Consider the following 20775-nt stretch of genomic DNA (forward strand, 5'->3'; position numbering starts at 1 on the left):
TGGCACAGAGTGGTAAAGCTGCAGTACTGCAGTCTGAGCTTTCTACTCACTACCTGAGTTCAATCCTGGCAGAAGCTGGGTTCAGGTAGCTGGCTCGAGGTTGACTCAGCCTTCCATCCTTCTGAGGTCGGTCAAATGAGTACCCAGCTTGTTGTGGGGAAAGTGTAGATGACTGGGGAAGGCAATGGAAAACCACCCCGTAAAAAGTCTGCCATGAAAATGTTGCAATGCAACGTCACCCCAGAGTTGGAAATGACTGGGGCTTGCACAGGAGACTATCTTTACCTCTATAGCTAAAATCAAGATATTCTTGGACAATCCAGTGCATATGGACTTACAAAGTCCTTCGATTTCTGTTTAGCAAGGCTGATCATTAGAGGACTAACTATGTTCTTTACTTATTTTTGATATTTACATTTAGATCAGAAATCTTTTCCATGATAAGGCTACAAATCCATTCTCATTCTCTCCCTCAACATTAGTTGTCAAGTTACAATGTGCTGTTTTGTAATAAGCAAGCCCTACTACCTTTACCTTTTTCTTTTTTTTACACAAATGATTAAGAGATTTCCAGCGCAGTTCTCCATCTAAACCCATCACAGTGAGTTTAGATTACAATGACTTTGCTCAGGATTGCACCATTTGTTTCCTTTAGTTAAAATGTGTACGTTAGTGACGACCATGCTATAAAAAGGGATTTCCCCCCCTCCCCACAAAAATCCTCTCTCGGGGGAGGGACAGTGGCTCAGTGGTAGAGCATCTGCTTGGGAAGCAGAAGGTCCCAGGTTCAATCCCCGGCATCTCCAAAAAAGGGTCCAGGCAAATAGGTGTGAAAAACCTCTGCTTGAGACCCTGGAGAGCCGCTGCGAGTCTGAGAAGACAATACTGACTTTGATGGACCAAAGGTTTGATTCAGTATAAGGCAGCTTCATAGGTTCATATGTTCAAATACTTGCCCCTGGGCTCCATTCTTCAAACCCCCCGTGAGAATTTTACTGAACTCTTAAGATTTGACAAACTCTCTAATATTTCTTCCCACAAAAAAGGGAAAATAACCAAAACACATCAAGCAGACAGATGAAAATCTTCCTCATGCCACTGGGGCCACATAGAAGAAAGTCATTTAAAAAGTATGATGGGAGTCAGGTTTTCTTATGACCATTCTAATTCAAGAAGCATTTTAAGGTAGATGCTGAGCTGATATAAATTAGTACACTTTCCGGTAATTTCGGGTGTGTGGCATATGCAAATGAGTTGTGCTAATGAGCTCAGGCACCTCTTTCTCTACAAAATGACCCCTGCATGTGGGTGAACGTAGCTTTCAGTTTTCAAAAGTTTTATTAGTTTCAGAAAAAGGTGGGGGGGTAGGAATAAGGGAAAAAGAAAGATAGAAGCGCAATGCATTCTGACCTTATTTTGTATAAAATACTTAAAAAAAACACACACACAAGTATGATTCTACAATATTTCCTTTACATAAATTGTCCCATATTATTTTGTCTAAGCTGTATATAATCCATTTTAAAATGTTATAGTATAAGTCTTTTGTTATTATCTAATAGTCTTGACAATTCCGGTAAAGGTAAATTTTATAATATAAAATACAGGGGGGAAAAGCAAAAAGAAGTCAGTTCACACCAGAGAATCTTAAGAGTCGAGTATCCAACCAAACATACCATTTCATCCAATATTTTCTTGCTTCTTCTTTAGATTTCCCAGCCATCAGCTGGGTGGTGAACGTAGCTTTCATGTGCACCCTTGGCAGCATCGTGCTGATGCACCTTTGCCTTATGGGCGAGGTTCGGTTTGCCTCCCTTCTCCCCTCTGACCCACTTTAGGACTTTCTTTCCTTCTACTGTAAGCCCAAACTGACCTGGATGAAACAGCCCACGGGAAGGTGATCTCCTTCAGCCCACGCTTCCCTTGATGTCAAATGAAGCTCCGGCTGTCGGCTAATCTATTTATGACAGCCCGTCAACCAGCAGGTGGCCAATTCAATTTACCTCTTGCTGAGAGAGCCGCCCCCATCGCAGATGTGGCATCAAATGCAATCCTCCCCCTTCCCCCCCCCCCCCCCACTCCTGACCCTCTGCTTTTGAAACAGGTCTTCTCGATTGTTTAAGCTTAATGGATTCTTTACACCTGTTGAGAGCTGCATTTCCAAGGACTGTGTATTTCTGAAGGCTGCAAAGGGAGAGAAAAATAAAGGCAAGCAACCTGAACAGTAAAGCATCTAGAAGAAGAAGAACTGCAGATTTATACCCCGCCCTTCTCTCTAAATCAGAGACTCAGAGCGGCTTGCAATCTCCCATATCTTCTCCCCCCACAACAGACACCCTGTGAGGTGGGGTGGGGCTGAGAGGGCTCTCGCAGCAGCTTCCCTTTCAAGGACAACCTCTGCCAGAGCTATGGCTGACCCAAGGCCATTCCAGCAGCTGGAAGAAGAGGAGTGGAGAACCATACCCGGTTCTCCCAGTTAAGAGTCCGCGCGCTTAACCACTCCATCAGACTGGCTCACTCTAAAGCATGTAGACAAGAAATAGTAGTTGTTTTGCTGCAAAAATCCAGAATTTGGCAGCATGAGTCTTTAGCTTGGAGACTCTTTAGCTTGGAGAAACGTTGACTGCGGGGTGACATGATAGAGGTTTACAAGATAATGCATGGGATGGAGAAAGTAGAGAAAGAAGTACTTTTCTCCCTTTCTCACAATACAAGAACTCGTGGGCATTCGATGAAATTGCTGAGCAGACAAGTTAAAACGGATAAAAGGAAGTACTTCTTCACCCAAAGGGTGATTAACATGTGGAATTCACTGCCACAGGAGGTGGTGGCGGCCACAAGTATAGCCACCTTCAAGAAGGGTTTAGATAAAAATATGGAGCACAGGTCCATCAGTGGCTATTAGCCACAGTGTATGTGTGTATATAAATTTTTTTGCCACTGTGTGACACAGAGTGTTGGACTTGATGGGCCGTTGGCCTGATCCAACATGGCTTCTCTTATGTTCTTATGAGTCCCGACAGAAATGCCATGGGCAGCACATATTCATCTGGTGTTGCGCCGGCTACCCTGGCTGCCAGTGAAGTATCGAGTCAGGTGCATGGTTTTGGTCTTGACCTTTAAAGCCTTGAGAGGTCCGTGGGTCCCTTGAGTGGAACTTATCTGTGGGAGCGGGGGTGGCTTTGTAGAAAAATAGGTGGCGGAGCTCATCCAGAGATCGTTAGGCAGCTGCACCTACCATTCAATGGACAAGGTGGGAAGGAGAAGAAGAAGATATTGGATTTATATCCCGCCCTCCACTCCGAATCTCAGAGTGGCTCACCATCTCCTTTATCTTCCTCCCCCACAACAGACACCCTGTAAGGTGGGTGGGGCTGAGAGGGCTCTCACAGCAGCAGCCCTTTTAAGGGCAACCTCTGCCAGAGCTAGGCTTGCCGATCCCCAGGTCCCAGCAGGGGCTCTCCCACTTTCCTAGGCTCCTTCCCGCTCCCAGTCAGCTGGCCAGCGGGGGGAAGCCCCGCCCCCATAAGCACCATGTGCCTTTCCACCTCGGGAGGGCTTCGAAAGGCTTCCTCTTGGGATGGTGTGCCTGTGTCTTTAAGGCTGAATGGGGGCGGGGGGAGCAGGCAGAAGAAGATGGCTGCTCCCAGTGGCTATGAATGCAGCCCAGACCCTCCGTTGGTTGCACAATCTTTGCAGATGTCGTTTGCATAGGAATGATAAACTTGAACCTTTGGTTGCTCTGTGTTACTTTGAAGAAGTTGGAAGTTCAGTAACTCGTGAGTAGAGATGCCAATCCCTCGCTTCAGAGTCACCAGAAACGGGGGGGCGGGAGGGAAATGTCTGCTGGGCACTTCATTATTCGATTCTCATAGGGTATAATGGGGCTCTGGGGGTATTTGGGGCTCTGGAGGGGCTTTTGTTTGCGGTAGAGGCACTTGATTTTCAGCATAGCATCTGATGACTCTCCTCAAAAGGTTTTCCATGTTTCAAAAAGATTGGACCAGGGGGTCCAATTCTATGAGCCCTGAAAGAAGGTGCCCTATCCTTCGTTATTTTTAATGTAGGGAAGGCATTTAAAAGGTGTGCGGTTCCTTTAAATGTGATGGCCAGAACTCCCTTTGGAGTTCAATTGTGCTTGTCACAGCTTTGCTTATGGCCCCACCCCCAATGTCTCCTGGCTCTGCCCCCAAAGTCTCCTGGCTCCACCCCCAAAGACCCCAGATATTTCTTGAATTGGACTTGGCAACCCTAGCAAGAGCTATGACTGACCCAAGACCATTCCAGCAGCTGCAGGTGGAGGAGTAGAATCAAACCCCGTTCTCCCAGATAAGAGTCCGCACACTTAACCACTACACCAAACTGGCTCTCTCTGGAGGACATGGAACTGTCAGAGAGGTTCCGGAGCTGTGCTCCTGTGAGCTCCTGCTGAATTTGAGGCCTGTCTTCTCTGGTATGTCCCTGGTAGAGCCTTGCGCTCCACTGGTAACAACACTCTGGGGATCCCTGGCCCTAGGGAGGTCCAGCTGTCCCCAACCAGGGCCTTCTTGGTCATGGCTCCAACCTGGTGGAACTCTCTGCCAGATGACATCATGGCCCTATGAGACCTTATGCAATTCTGCAGGGCCTGTAAGGCAGAGATGTTCCGCCAAGGTAGCAATGGTTTATTATCCGGCTGGCACCTCCTTCCTTTTTTCCTACCTCCGCCCCCAAATGCTTTGGAAGTTTACTTCTCCCCCCCCCCCCCTTCCTCCAGCAGGATTCCCTGGTAGTCAAGAATGCAAAGAAAACCTACAAGGCACCGTCTGAGTTTTTACAATTTTAGAAGAAGAAGAAGAAGAAGAAGAAGAAGAAGAAGAAGAAGAAGAAGAAGAAGAAGAAGAAGAAGAAGAAGATGATGATGATGATGATATTGGATTTATATCCCGCCCTCTACTCCGAAGAGTCTCAGAGCGGCTCACAATCTCCTTTATCTTCCTCCCCCACAACAGACACCCTGTGAGGTGGGTGGGGCTGAGAGGGCTCTCACAGCAGCTCCCCTTTCAAGGACAACCTCTGCCAGAGCTATGGCTGACCCAAGGCCATTCCAGCAGCTGCAAGTGGAGGAGTGGGGAATCAAACCCGGTTCTCCTAGATAAGAGTCCGCACACTTAACCACTGCACCAACCTGCCTCTCTTGAGCTAATTTTTGTGTTGCTAATTGTATTTATTTTAACTAAGTTATAAATTGCCCAGAGCCTGAGCTGGGATGGGGTCGTCATCATCATCATCATCACCAACAACAACACTGTCGCCACCACCACTAACAATAACGCCACCGCCACCGCCAACCCCACCATACAAAGGCTGCTGCCCCAACTCTTTGGCCCCCACAGATGGAGAAAGCAATGTTTTCCTGGTAGGGCTCCTTTCACTAACATCCTCTCACCCAAGCACATAAAGGGTTCCCTACCTGTGTCCAGGTAGGAGGGCCACTCTGCTTTGCATAGCTAGTGCATTCGTGTAATTATGGGACCCTGCAGCAGAGCCCCCTCGGATGACCTTAGGCGGATCGTGAGATGGTCGGCTCTGTTCTACTCGATGAAAGCACAAGCGGCAGACATGAAAGAAGAGACTGACTCTGTAGGACTGACTTGGAGCCTTAGTCAGGAGTCGGACCAATTTCACCTTGGTCTAAGTTAGAAGGGACTGTATTGTTGTATTGCAGGGGTGGCCAGTGGTAGCTCTCCAGATGTTTTTTGCCTACAACTCCCATCAGCCCCAGCCATTGGCCACACTGGCTGGGGCTGATGGGAGTTGTAGGCAAAAAACATCTGGAGAGCTACCGCTGGCCACCCCTGTTGTATTGTATTGTCTGGAGCGGGATTGCCAAACTTGCTTAATATACGAGCCATGTAGAATAAGTGTCAGATGTTGGAGAGCCACAAAACATGAATGACAGATGTTGGAGAGCTGAAAGTTTAAGGGAGGGAGGGAGGGAAGGGAGGAAAATAAATGGGAGAGGGAGAGGTGGAAAGAAATTAACTTTGAATGCATTCTCCAAGCTGCTGGCTGGTTTGGCTTGGCGAAGTGATTTAAACTGAGAAATGCCTTCTCCAAGCCAGCTGACGAGGGGGGTGGGGTGGCCTCAAGAGCCACACAATATGTGTGAAAGAGCCCCATGTGGCTCCCGAGCCACAGTTTGGCCATCACTGGTCTGGAGCCATGCTGTAGCAACATTGTTTGACCACTGAGGAACGCCAGCTGGCCAAAACACATTGGTCAGGGCCCATACAGGACTATCTTTGGAGTTGATGTATGATTTCATTCTGACCTGAGGCTATTACTTGGGCCTATATTTCTTTTTATTGAATTTGTAATAAATTTGTTCAGTTGCACAGTCAAGTCCGACTCTTTGCGACCCCATGGACAAAGTCACGCCAGGCCCTCCTGTCTTCCACCATCCTCTGAAGTCTGCTCAAATTCATGTTAGTTACATCAGTAACACTGTCCAGCCATCTCCTCTTTTGCCGTCCCCTTCTTCTTTTGCCTTCTGTCTTTCCCAGCATCAGGGTCTTCTCCAGGGAGTGCTCCCTTCTCATTTGGTGGCCAAAGGATTTGAGCTTCAGAGCTTCAGCATCTGACCTTCCAGGGAACAGTCAGGGTTGATTTCCCTTAGGACTGACTGATTTGATCTTCTTGCAGTCTCTCAAGAGTCTTCTCCAGCACCACAGCTCGAAAGCATCTATTCTTCTGCACTCGGCCTTCCTTATGGTCCAATTCTCGCAGTCATACGTTGATACTGGGAATACCATCGCTTTGACTATAGAGACTCTTGTTGGCAGGGTGATGTTTTTCCCAGCATCAGAGTCTTCTCCAGGGAGTGCTCCCTTCTCATTGGGTGGCCAAAGTATTGGAGCTTCAGAGCTTCAGCATCTGACCTTCCAGGGAACAGTCTGGGATGATTTCCCTTAGGACTGACCAATTGGATCTTCTTGCAGTCCAAGGGACTTTCAGTAAATAATAATAGTAATAAATACATGCACATTTTCATACATTAATATTTATACTTAAGTTTTAGATGCAGAATGATCAAATCCTTCCGTTCTGATTTCATTGACCTTTTTGGTTCTTCATTCAAAACAAGAGACTGACTCTAAGCCTTAGTCAGAAGCTGAACCATAGTGTCTCCAGCATGCGGAGGAATGGGGCAGGAGAAGCCAAGGGTGGATTGAAATAAAGTGAGTTCAACCAAGAACACTTTATTGCAGGAAGAAACAGTCACAAACAGCAGAGGCACTTCACTCATTGTATATACTCTGGCCACGGTTAACCACACCCCACTAGCAGGCAACAGTTACTCCTATTGGCTCACTCCAGAACCCTTCATTCACATCTCTTTGTTACAAGTTGTTACATGCCTAGCATCCTGATTGGCCAGTTCTTCCAGGCTTCAGGATCCTGGTTTTCAAGGAGTGCCTGTCTCAAGCTCATGCAAAAAGACCCCAGGACAACGCAATACATAACATGAATCATCACTTACATCTTCAGCACTTACATAAATGGTGTAGAGGATGCCTCAGGGTTGTGGCCTGGTAACCTTGGTCCAATGATAGCCAGTCTGTGCAGTGGAGGATATGCATCCAACCTCGACAGGAGTTCCTTCCCTTGGGAAGGAGCTGCAGTAGAAGAAAACACGAGTTCCCACCATCGGCCTCAGTTGTTGCGAGCGCTGCAGAAAAATGTTGACACGAGCAGACACAGAACAAAACCGGCATAAATAATATTGTAACGGATGGCGACGAATTGCAGTGAGAATCTTGGAAGCACGCCTTCCCGTTGAGAATAAATCCTTGCAAACTTGCTTGGTAATTGCATTTATGACACAATGCTTGCATCAATTTGCAAGATGTCGTCTGCGCATAAAGCTCAAGGGACTAGTTTCCCATTAAAATTTGGTTGCCACAACAATATTCACATAAATAGCTCCCCCGCCCCCAAACCACCACCACCACCCCTGAGAAATCATAAGAACATAAACAGAACCCTTCTGGATCAGAGCAGTGGTCCATGCAGTCCAGCATCCTGTTTCACATAGCAACCAGTCAGTTTGGTCTAGAGCAGGGTGTCAAACATGCGGCCTGGGGGCCGAATCAGGCCCTTGAGCAACTGGCTGTCATCTCCTTCCTTCTCCCTCTCTCTTGCTTCCTTCTGCATCACAGCTTGCTTTGCAAGTCTTGCTCAATCACACAGGAGCTACAGAGCAAAGCCTCTATTTTTTTTTCCATTGGCTGAGGCGCCTCCCTTGGGGGGGAAAGGGGGAAGGCAGAGCTTGCTTTGCCAGGCTCTCTCAATCTCACAGCAGAGCTACTGAACCAAGCCTCTTTCCTTCTATTGGCTGAAGCTCCTCCCCCCAGTCCCCTGGGGAAGGAAGGAAATAGCCCGAGCTTCCTTTGCCCAGTTCCCTGGATCCCATGGGAGAGGTGCAAAGAAAGAACCTTTAAGACCATGTTTTAAGGTTTGTTTATTTAAAAAAAAAAAAACCATTTAATTGTGTTTATTTGTGTCCTTTAATAAAGTTTATATCTCTGCTACCTAATTGTAAATAGGTACACACACGGCCTGGCCTGACATGGCCTGGCCCAACAAGGTTTCATTTATGTTATATCCGGCCCTCATAACAAATGAATTTGACACCAATGGTCTAGAGGGCCAACAAACATATGAACATATGAAGCTGCCTTCTACTGAATCAGACCCTTGGTCCATCAAAGTCAGTATTGTCTTCTCAGACTGGCAGCGGGTCTCCAGGGCCTCAAGCTGAGGTTTTTCACACCTATTTGCCTGGACCCCTTTTTGGAGATGCCGGGGATTGAACCTGGGACCTTCTGCTTCCCAAGCAGATGCTCTGCCACTGAGCCACAGCCCCATTCATGGCTCTCCAGGGTCTCAAGCTGAGTTTTTCACACCTATTTGCCTGGACCCTTTTTTGGAGATGCCAGGGATTGAACCTGGGACCTTCCGCTTCCCAAGCAGATGCTCTACCACTGAGCCACCGTCCCTCCCTAAAACAGGACATAGACATCTAGGTCTCCCTAATTCTTAGGGCTTAACTTTAATTCTTAACTTAATTAATTCTTAATTAATTAATGCCATTGGAAATAATGAAGGATTGGGGCACCTTCTTTTGGGGCTCATAAAATTGGACCCCCCCCCCCAGTCCAGTCTTTTTGAAACTTGGAGTATGTTTTGAGAAGAGGTACCGGATGCTATGCTGGAAGTCTGGTGCCTCTACCTCAAAAAACAGCCCCCTTCAGAGCCCCAGATACCCATGGATCAATTCTCCATTATACCCCTATGGGAATGTCTCCATAGGGAATAATGGAGTGTCCAGCAGACATTTCCTCCCCTCCCCTGCATTCTGATAACCCTCAAGTGAGAGGAGGGCCTCCAAACTGGGGGATCCCTATCCCCACCTGGGGATTAGGCAAAACCAGAAACCAAAGTGTACTGATTAGTAACAACTGAAATAAACCCCTGCATGACTTGTATATTGCAAATAATGGCTCCACAGATATTTCTTCTATCCTGTTCATGTATTCGCCACCAAAATTCTTACAAATGTCCATGAATACAGCACAACTCAAAATACAAATTAATTTCCAATTTGCTGCAATGGTACCAAAGTCCACCGTCTGTATCCTTCCGTTGATAGACGTGTGCGGTACCAATAAATGTGCTACTTCTTGCTTGGGTAGCAGTCCGAAATCCAACAGGTACGGCATGTGCTATTTTCTGGCAGTGGCAGCTGCCCCACCTCCGGGTATGCTTATGCCAGCCCAGCTGGAGATCTCCAGGTGCCACCTAGAACTTGGCAGCGCTACAAATTGTTCCCCCTAACATGGGCATCCAGATGTTTACTGCCTCTGGATATGGAAGAAAACCTGTATTTAAAGTCCAAGCCCACCTTTATTTCCATTAGCAGAAGGCTGAATCTTTTATAGGGTTGCCAGTCCCCAGGTGCGAAGCAGGTAAGAAGCACTAGGGCATCCACGATAAACCAGCCTCAAATATGAAAAAAAATGCATAGATTTATCAACGTAGTGTAAAGAACTAATACAAAAGCGCAATATATATCACGCCGGAAACCAACGTCCTTTCAATCACAACCAGTGTTCTTATTCTTTAAGGTGGTAGTTCTAGATGTGGTAAGAATAAAGAGAATAAGAACACTGGTTGCTGAACCCCCAGGTGGGGGCGGGGGGTCCCCCGGATTGGAGGCCCTCCCTCCTCTTCAGGGTCATCAGAAAGCGGGGGTGGGGGGAGGGAGAGAAATGTCTGCTGGGCACTCCATTATTCCCTAGGGAGACAAATTCCCATAGGGTATAAAGGAGAATTGATCTGTGGTTATCTTGGGCTCTGGGGCAGCTGTTTTTGAGGTAGAGGCACCAAACTTTCAGCATTATATCAGATGCCTCTCCTCAAAATACCTGCCAAGTTTCAATAAGATTGGACCAGGGGGTCCAATTCTATGAGTTCCCAAAGAAGGTGCCCCTATCCTTCATTATTTCCAATGGAAGGAAGGCATTTAAAAGGAGTGTGGTCCGTTTAAATGTGATGGCCGGAACTCCCTTTGGAGTTCAGTGATGCTTGTCACAGCTTTGCTCCTGACTCCATCCCCAATGTCTCCTGGCTCTACCCCCAAAGTCTCCTGCCTCCACCCCCAAAGTCCCCAGTTATTTCTTGAATTGGACCTGGCAACCCTAATCCTGTTATGTAAATAACCTTATAAATCATAGTCTTGGAATAAAACTTCGGGTTGCATCACCATGAGAACACTTGTCAAAATTTATCCAGAGATGATTTCTCATCTGAGATCTTAAAAGGCATCGGGACTCCGTTTGGGTTGACTCGAGACCCGAATGTGTCAGCCTCTAAAGAATGTTTTGCAGTAGCTGCTACTTGAAGGGAACTACTTTAGGTCTCCAAACGGCGGGGGGAAATGAAATATGTTGGAGCTGAAACCTTTCTGCTTGAATAAGCCTGTCTGGCATTTAATGACTCACAAGACGGGGCACTTGCTGACCTCTAGAGGACGGTAGGAGCTTAACCAAACCATCGACAACACTATTCTCACTTTGTGGGAGTGTCTGCCTTGTTGCTTCCAACTTGCCAAGACGTGTGGTGGGGTGTTCTCTAGAATCCACTGTGCCGCATAGAAGAAACCTTTTAGGGAATTTGAAGATGGAGGAACAAATTTGAAATCAGGTTGTAATGTACTTCATTCCGAGACTATCAACTATCAACATTCTTTATTAGCGAGTACATCACAAGACTCCTGGTCCCCGATTATATACATTCACCCGGAACAACCTGCTTCCCAGTCCAGTCCAATCGTGACCATTTAAAGTTCACGCTATAGATCTTCATAACAGAATTAGGGTTGCTTCAGGCAGGTCAGTTCATCCCTAGGCAGGTTCCCCGCCGTTCCCGAGAGCACTAAGTACGCTGTGTTGTAAATTCAGTCCCCGAACCGCAAGACGCAACACGGGTGCAGGGGTTGAACACTATAGAAAGTGAGAAAGCGGCCCCATGTGGTTGGGTCTACCTCTTGTGAATTACGAAGGTCTAATGATGGTTACGTTGTGTGGGATTCTCCCAAAGCACGGAGCTAGCCTTGCCAAGAAGTACATCTGCCCAGCAGACTTCTGTGAGTTTGTTAGTGCCTGCGTAGACACTGTTTAGGCTCACTGGGGTGGGAGATCTCCTGCCCTCAGCTCTCATTGGCCGCCAGCACTCTGTAAGCCAGCAGGAAGGGGAGGGGGAATCGCCATCAGATCTCAGCATTACATCACTTCCGGGGAAACCCGGAAATGACATCATGTCACTCTAGGAATCACAGAAACGGATTTTTCCATGGAGTTTCTGGCAACTTCTTGACTGTGACATATTTTCTGGGTTTTCCCTGAAAGTGAGATAACACAATTGCCCCGCAGTGTGCCTCCCCCAAATCACTGCACCCCCTGACTCCTATTGGCTACCAGGCACTGATTGGCCAACTCTAACCCTGTTGTATAGTGAAAACGTTTGAGTCCAGTGGCATCTTTAAGACCCAAAAAGTCCTGCTCTGGGCTTAAGCTATTGTGTGCAGGCCCCGCTTTCTCAGATACACTGCTGCTTCAGACCAACATGACTATCCACCTGAACCTGTTTTATAGGATTTGTTTCCTCTTGGGTATTCATTCTGTGGAAATGGGCTTACGTTACCCACATTACAGCCTTGCTTTTCGTAGTGGATTGCTACTAGTCACTGCATATAGACCACCCTTCCTTGTTCTAAAGAGCCCCGCGGCGCAGAGTGTTAAAGCTGCAGTACTGCAGTCCTAAGCTCTGCTCACGACCTGAGTTCAATCCCCAGCGGATGCTGGGTTTTCACGTAGCTGGCTCGAGGTTGACTCAGCTTGCCATCTTTCCGAGGTTGGTCAAATGAGTACCCAGCTTGCTGAGGGGAAAGTGTAGATTACCAGGGAAGGCATGGCAAACCACCCCGTAAACAGTCTGCCGTGAAAACGTGTGAAAGCAATGTCACCCCAGAGTCGAAAACGACTTGGTGCTTGCACAGGAGACCTTTCCTATCCCTTGTTCTAGCATTAAAAACAGCCACTCTACGAAGCTGCGTGCCACATCATCTGTGCCTGCAGAAGAAGAAGAAGAAGAAGAAGAATTGCAGATTTATACCCTGCCCTTCTCTCTGAATCAGAGACTCAGAGCGGCTTACAATCTCCTGTATCTTCTCCCCCCACAACAGACATCCTGTGAGGTGGATGGGGCTGAGAGGGCTCTCACAGCAGCTGCCCTTTCAAGGACAACCTCTGCCAGAGCTAATGGTGAACCCAAGGCCAATCCAGCAGGTGCAAGTGGAGGAGTGGGGAATCAAACCCGGTTCTTCCAGATAAGAGTCCACACACTTAACCACTACACCAAACTGGCTCTCTGAAGCACACTGAAGCCAAACTCAGATATTCTCTTTTCCTTCAGAATTCTTCTTTGACTTCCCTGGCTGCTATCTTCCCCTTTATTTTGCGTGTTGATATTCCTCTTCCTGTAGGATGAGCCGAGCTCTGGAATGGATCCCTGTTCGAAGAGGTACCTTTGGAATACGATCACAAAGGAAGTCCAGGATGGTTGTGCTGCTGTTCTGACATCTCACAGGTACATCATTTTGTTTTCTGATAAAAGTACAGTGGTCAAAGGATTAAAGTGCTTTGTGAGACACATCCAGAGGCTATGAATGACTCTACAGCTCTTTACCAAGTGGGCATAGATACCTTCAGAATTCACTGCCACAGGAGGCGGTGACGGCTGCCAGCATAGACAGTTTCAAGAGGGGATTGGAGAAACATATGGAGCAGAGGTCCATCCATGGCTAGTAGCCACAGCATATTGATGGAACTCTCTGTCTGGGGCAGTGATGCTCTGTATTCTTGGTGCTTGGGGTGGGGGTGGCCAACAGTGGAAGGGCTTCTAGTGCAGGGGTCCCCAACCCCTGGTCCGTGGACCGGACCGGTCCGTGGCCTGTTAGCAACCGGGCCGTGAGTTGTATAATTATTTCATTATATATTACAATGTAGTCAAAATAAGAATAAGACATTGGATTTATATCCTGTCCTCCACTCTGAATTTCAGAGTTTCAGAGCGGCTTACAATCTCCTATATCTTCTTCCCCCACAACAGACACCCTGTGGGGTGGGTGGGGCTGAAAGAGTTCTGATAGAAGCTACCCTTTCAAGGACAACTCTGCAAGAGCTATGGCTGACCCAAAGCCATTCCAGCAGCTGCAAGTGGAGGAGTGGGGAATCAAACCCGGTTCTCCTAGATAAGAGTCTGCACACTTAACTACCACGCCAAACTAATAGAAATAAAGTGTACAATTGTATCATCCCGAAACCATCAACCCTGCCCCCTCCCCGCCCCGGGTCCATGGAATTGTCTTTCACAAATTGTCTTCCACAAAACTGGTCCTTGGTGCCATAAAGGTTGGGGACCACTGTTCTAGGATTCTGGCCCCACTGATGGACCTCCTGATGGCACCTGTTTTTTTTTACCACTGTGTGACACAGAGTGTTGGACTGGATGGATCATTGGCCTGATTCAACATGGCTTCTCTTATGTTCTTATGTTCAGGAGTCTTCTGACACTAAAAAGGCTACCTGAAGTTTATTTTTTACAAGAGCAAGTTAGACTCAGCTTAATTAGATGCAGCCAGTGAAGTGTGGTCTATCTCAGGTTACGATCACACACACACTAAACAGTGCACTTTCAATCCACTTTCAATGCATGTGGATTTTGCTAGTTCCCACAGCAAAACCCAGTTGGAAAATGCATTGAAAGGACATTATTTAGTATGGGTGATCGCAGCATCAGAATACCTTTTTTGCTGAAATAAAATGTAGTTAAACCTTTGAGGGACCACAAGTATCTTATTTATTTTTACTGAAAAAGATTAGCAAAGCTGTTCTTTTGGAGATAACACCTTCAAGGTGATGAAGTTTACAATAACATTGTGATAGGGAGGGGGATTTCTTTTTCTAAAATTCACTTTTTAAAATAATAGCCACTGCTTCCTCTTATTCTCTGCCTTTTTTCTCTTTTAAAAGAAGTTCTCTCTCATTTCTCTTTAAGGAGAAAGCAAAGCACCCTTTTGTAGTTGTTTTACGTTAGACACCACCGGGGGGGGGGTTGCTTCCTCAAACCATCTTTAGAGTGAAACTATGAAATTTTGCAGACCTTCTCCCTCCCTTCCCCTCCTCTCTTCACATTTCTCTTTGATCAAAATGGAAGTGATTGGAAACATTTTTTAAAAGAGGGAAAGAAATGGATGGAGCAGAGGTCCATCAATGGCTGTTAGCCACAGGGTATCAATGGAACTCTCTGTCTGGGGCAGTGATGCTCTGTATTCTTGGTGCTTGGGGGAGGGGGCAACAGTGAGAGGGCTTCTAGTGTCCTGGCCCCACTGATGGACCTCCTGATGGCACCTGGTTTTTTTGGCCACTGTGTGACACAGAATGTTGGACTGGATGGGCCATTGGCCTGATCCAACATGGCTTCTCTTATGTTCTTATGGACTGTTGTCTTTCTGGGACAAATTGGGTCAAGAGGATTTAAGAAACTTTCTCTTAACAATGCTAATTTAAGATACCTTCATAAAGATGGCGTGCTAACCTATATTGAGCTATTAGCTGGTGTGTGCTGAAATACATAACCAAGGCTGCATTCAGATGGCCATTTTGGCCCAACTTAGGCACTTTCCGCAGGTGGATTAAAAGTGCATGATCAGTCAGGCACAGCTGCCAGCCATCCCCCTCTCACACTCACCCCGCTCTCAGATAACTCAGAGGGTGCGATCACTCAAGGCATCTGGTGGAGCAGTATCTCGGCTTTGAAAAAGCCAGTATTCTTTGATGCATGTTGGGGCATTCACACAGCCCCTGCCCTGCTGCTGGGAGAGGCATGGGCTGCACATGCACAAGAGGAGCATTTGGACTACTCATACACATGTGAGGGCCCTGCGGGACCTTGCCCAGTTCCGCAGGGCCTGTAAGACAACCCTCTTCCGGCTGGCCTATGACTAGCTGGTACAAGAAATCCAGGTGTAGTTATATTAGAGGTTGCTGTCCCTAATGTTTTAAATGTTTTAAATGTCTTATAATTTTAAATATTTTATAATTTTAAATGTATTAATTAATTTTAACTGTTTTATGTTTAAATGTTATTATGTGGAATTTTATGCTGTGAGCCGCCCTGAGCCACTTGTTGGGAAGGGCGGGATATAAATTAATAAATAATAATAATAATAATGTGGGGTCCCTGCATTGCATAGCTGGGCTGTTCAGACAGCCGGAAACGCACCCTTCATATGCTTAAGAGATTTGCTACCAGGAAGTACCTGGTAGCTATTTAATCTTGCCCCAGCCCATCCTAAAACGAGGTAAGGATGGGTGGGATTTAGGAGGCAGATGTGTGTGTGTGGTCGTGCACGACTAATCCAGATGAGAGGCTTGGCTAGGTCAGGCCAAACTTCTCGTGTGATCGCACCCAAAGATGGATTAAATAGCCCCCTGGTGAAAACAGGTGGCAAAGGCTTCTCGTGCATTCTTCCCACATTTCCAGACATTTGATAGGTACATCATGGTGCTGTGTCTGACCCTGCTACCCACTCCAAGGCCTTTCCCTGATGTTGCCTCCTAGCTCTGGGATTCAGAGGCTTTGCGCTTCTGAATGTGGAGGTTCCCCTCAGTCGCCCTGGCTAGTAGCCATTGATAGACTTATCCTCCACAAATCTGTCTTTGCCCGTTTGAAAGCTGTTTATTCCTGTGACCATCACTACATTGGAGCAGAAAGTTAGGCCGCTTGGTGGAAAGGCAAGAACCAGGTCACAGGCATGTCAGGAAAACAGCAAAGTTTATTAGCATGCACTGGTCTCAGACGGACTCGCGCCTCAAAGGTCTGAGCCCCGATTTCATAAAGGTCATAGGTTTTTATACTCACAGTTAATCAATTACAGTAAACGAGAGATCAGTTACAGTAAAGGACAGTCCTATTTCTTATACATCATTACAAGCTTCATATTATTAAAGGAACAAGAAGGGGCTGCATAATCTATTCCATATATTTATTATTACCTTTAATTTATACCCTGCCCTCTTTCAAGCGGACTCAGGGTGGCTAATAGTCAGTTCAAAATTTCAGACAATAAATACAATTAAACAATCAAACTTCAAACAATAAACACTACTAAATAAACAATAAACAATAAACATTTTTAAACCATTTTATGGTGCTGTTAAATAACTATCTAGGCGGGATTGTCCTTTACTAACAGTTAAACCCATAGTACTTCCAATATCTCAGTAGTATAGGTGGTAGTCCTCTCCCGGTTTAAGTGCCAAAGCCCTGTCGGAATAACTCGGTTTTGCAGGCCCTGCGGAATTGAGAGAGGTCCTGCAGGGCCCTTATGGGCTCCGGGAGTGCATTCCATATTTCAGGTGCTGCCACTGAGAAGGCCCTAGACCGTGTAGAGAACAGCCTGTCCTCCCTTGGTCCAGGGATGGACAGTAGATGTTGTGTCTCTGAATGCAGTGCTCTCTAGGGAACACGTGGAGAAAGGCAGTCTTATAGATAGGCCCTCGATCATATAGGGCTTTAAAAATCAATACCAACACCTTTAAATGGACTCAGAACACAATAGGTAGCCAGTCCAGTTCTTTCAGCACCGGCTGAATATGCTCCCATCAAGGGAGCCTCATTAACAGCCGCTCTACCGCATTCTGCACTAGCTGCAGTTTCCGAGTCAGGGTCAAGGGTAGCCCCGTGTAGAGAGCAATTACAGTGATCTATTCTCGAGGTGACCATGGCATGGATTACCATCGCTAGGTTGTCGTGTTCCAGGAAAGGGGCCAACTGCCGAGCCCACCAGAGATGGAAAAAGGCGGATTTGGCAGTGGCTGCAACTTGAGCCTCCATTGTCAACGAGCAATGGCGTTAGCATTATGTCATTGTAGTATATGGCAGTAGTATATGACATTAGTATTACTAACATCTTAACACAAATCTGTTATCATAAACATTTTTGCTCATTATTTTTGTGCTCTTAGGACATTTCCTAGGTGTGTCTATTCCATATTCTGTTCCAGCAAGCTTCAGCAAGCTTAGTTCCTCTTTTGGCTAACTCTACTATTTCTAGCATGTGGGTGAGAGAGGATAACTTCCCTTTTCTTCTGGCATTATTTCGCATACTTAATATCATTTTATTTCAGGCCTGCTATAACATCCCCTGGCAGCAAACTCCACATTTTAATCACTCCCTGTGTAAACCAGTATTTTCTTTTGTCCGTCCTTACCCTTCTGCCCATCAGCTTCATTGGATACCCTCGAGTTCTTGCATTTTGGGAGAAGGAGGAAAAGTTCTCAAAAGTTTTTGTAGCTGGGACTCCTTTCCATATTAGGCCACACCCCTCTGATGTAGCCAATCCTCCAAGAGCTTACAGGGCTCTTCTTACAGGGCCTACTGTAAACTCCAAGAGGATTGGCTATATCAGGGGGGTGTAGCCTAATATGCAAAGGAGTTCCTGCTACAAAAAAAAGCCCTGCCCTTTGTCAATCAGCTCTACCCCATGCATAGATTTATAAACCCCTATCATGTCCCTCCTTGGTCGTCTCTTTTCTCAACTGCAGAGTCCCAGATCGATTTCCCACTAGCCCTACGCCGCTTTCACTCTCCTCTTCTCTGTGGGGCTGCTGCTGGATTTTGCACAAACTGCCCCGGACCAGCGAGTTGCCCCGCCTCTCTTCAAGTTCTCTCTGCAGCAGGCAGGATCCTCCGAAAACTGGTTTCTGTCTAACGTGGAGGGAACTAGAAAAGGGGCAGGGCAGCAGCGAAATCCAGCAGCAGCCCCGCAGGGAAAAGGAGCAACGAGACCGGGACAAGGTGAGTGGGGAATCGGTTTCAGGCTCTTCAGCCTTTCCTCCTCCAGGGCAGGCAGCTAAATCGCCTTTGTCAGCAGCAGAACTCTCCTCCCCGCCTTGCTCCAGTTCTGACCTTTGGGGTTGAGCAAAAGGTGCAGCCTCGCAGCTGAGGCTGGCAAAGGGAAGTTAATTAACCTGCCGATTGTAATAATTGGGGGCTTGTAAAGGCTGGGGCCTATCCATCTGGAACTGGACAACGACTTGGCCGCTCGCTTTTACGGGACGTTGCCAGCTGTCATCTTGTAATTACAAATAACCCGTTGGCCTCTTTCTTTGAATCATGGCCCTAGAAACATTGGGTGACGCATCCCATCTCATCCCGTTCTCTGGATCCTCTCACATTTTAATTAAACTTGGCCATTCATCTCTCTCCTGCATCCTGACAATGTGGGTTTCTTTTTTTAATTCTCCTGCCTAGCATGGAAGAGTGTGAAGCCCTCTGCACGCGGCTGGCCATTATGGTAAACGGCAGGTTCAAGTGCCTCGGATCTCCCCAGCATATCAAAAATAGGTACTGCATTTGAATGTATTGAATTATACTTTTTTAAAAAATATATATGCGGATTTGTTTTTGAAGATGTCCAAAGTTGAAACAGTAAATTCGGGATTTTTGCCAAATGTGTATGAAATTTTGTTTTAGCGCTTGCTTTAGAGTGGCAAATACAGGAAAGCCGAAAATGAAACTGTGCTTACAAACGTTTTTTACTTTCCATCATTGGGAAGCTGCACACTACTATGTGCTTTTTCTTATAGTCCTACTCAAAGGCATTACATGGATACAAAGATACCCGGAATAAAACTTTGTTGGTCTCAAAGGTGCCGCTAGATTCAAACTTTCTTCTACCGACCAACATGGCTACCCACTGGAATCTGATCCATCTTCAGGCCTCGGATTCATTGGGAGCTTACAGAAGCACTGCTCCTTAACCTTTCTGAGAGTTCTACCTCCTTGTCCATTGACTAGTAGGTGCAGCTGCATAACAATCCCTGGATGAGCTCCACCACCTCTTTTTCTACAAAAGACCCCTGTCTATCTTCCACTCACTGGACATGAGAACTTCAGTTCTGGGATGTTGGAATTGGGCTATAGTGCATATCAGGGAGTTGGGTCCCCTTTGTGTTCCTGGAGTGGATTTAGAGTCTGTTAGAATGCAGCGGTTCTGGGGCTTCTGCCCCTGCCACAAGGTTAGATTCTGCACAGATTTTACAAGGACACAACTCCATCCTATCTTTTCATACGAGTTTCCGAAATGTGTAATGAACTCACATGACTGGCATTCCTGTTACCCATTCACAGTGCACAGGTGGTATCTCTAGGGTTGCCAAGTCCCCCGCAGCATCTGGTACCATAGAGTTTTCCCTCCTCCCAGCCTCCGGTACCATAGAGTTTCCCTCCCAAATTGCTAGAGCGTCTGGAAAAACCATAGAGTTTCCCCAGAAGCTCCTAGAATGGGCAGCATGCGACATCACCGGTGCCTTCGGGAGGGGGTCCCCCACCGACCCAATGCGGGCCAGCAGGTTGGGGACCTCCTGAGCAGGAGAACCCCTGCCTGGCCCGCGGGCTTGGCAGCCATAGGTATCTCACTGGCCATGTGGAGGTCCTGTACAGGTGAGAGCTTTTGGAACATGGCCAGCGCTGCATCTAAATTGGACTTTTCTCCAGCCGAGGCCTATTAGGTCCTGTCCTGATTATTCATTATTTTGCTTCCAGCCGCTGACGGTTATTAAAGAGCCGTCAGCGTGAGACAGTGACTTGGTGAGGTTGGTGGGAGATTGAAGCTTCCCTCTATTTCACAGTTCAGTGATTGAATTTAGTCTATCAGATTTATCACAATTGCTGTCTAAAGGACTATTGGAATTTCTCTTTCTTATTATTTGGATAATAGAAGCGGCAAACTTTTGGCAAGGGAAAGGAACCCAGCTGCAGCCATTTGTCTTTGAAATTTAACTCTTGTAACATTTGTTGCCTCCTAAACAATTTCACTCATGTCCCTTCCCTGCAGCAACAAATATGCTTCCTGATACCCACCCCCTTTCTTTTGCTTCCTCCCTGGATTTGCATCAGCCTTATTCTGTATACATCATGAGTCTTAATCACCATCAAAATACAGTGGCACAGAAGCTAGACTTTGAACTATTCGAAGGGCCGGATTAACAAACAGGCAGAATAGGCACTGGCCTATGGGCCCCTACACCTTCAGGGGCCCCAGGCCAGTTTGCCTTTCTCTGCCTCTCCCCTGCCGCTTTGTCAAACAGGCTTTTGAGAAGGTG

General features: G+C 46.8%; 1 protein-coding gene across 1 annotated transcript in view; it reads left to right on the forward strand.

Moving 5' to 3' along the window:
• ABCA13 (ATP binding cassette subfamily A member 13) overlaps positions 1-20775 on the forward strand; it is a 388752-nt gene that overhangs the window by 351664 nt on the left and 16313 nt on the right. The window contains exons 54-55 of the mRNA XM_060247734.1: positions 13088-13191; positions 18923-19015. Coding sequence (XP_060103717.1) covers positions 13088-13191; positions 18923-19015 — 197 coding nt within the window. The remainder of the gene's footprint in view (positions 1-13087; positions 13192-18922; positions 19016-20775) is intronic.

This window comes from Heteronotia binoei, chromosome 10, assembly GCF_032191835.1.
Source record: "Heteronotia binoei isolate CCM8104 ecotype False Entrance Well chromosome 10, APGP_CSIRO_Hbin_v1, whole genome shotgun sequence".
In the NCBI taxonomy this organism is placed as follows: domain Eukaryota; kingdom Metazoa; phylum Chordata; class Lepidosauria; order Squamata; family Gekkonidae; genus Heteronotia; species Heteronotia binoei.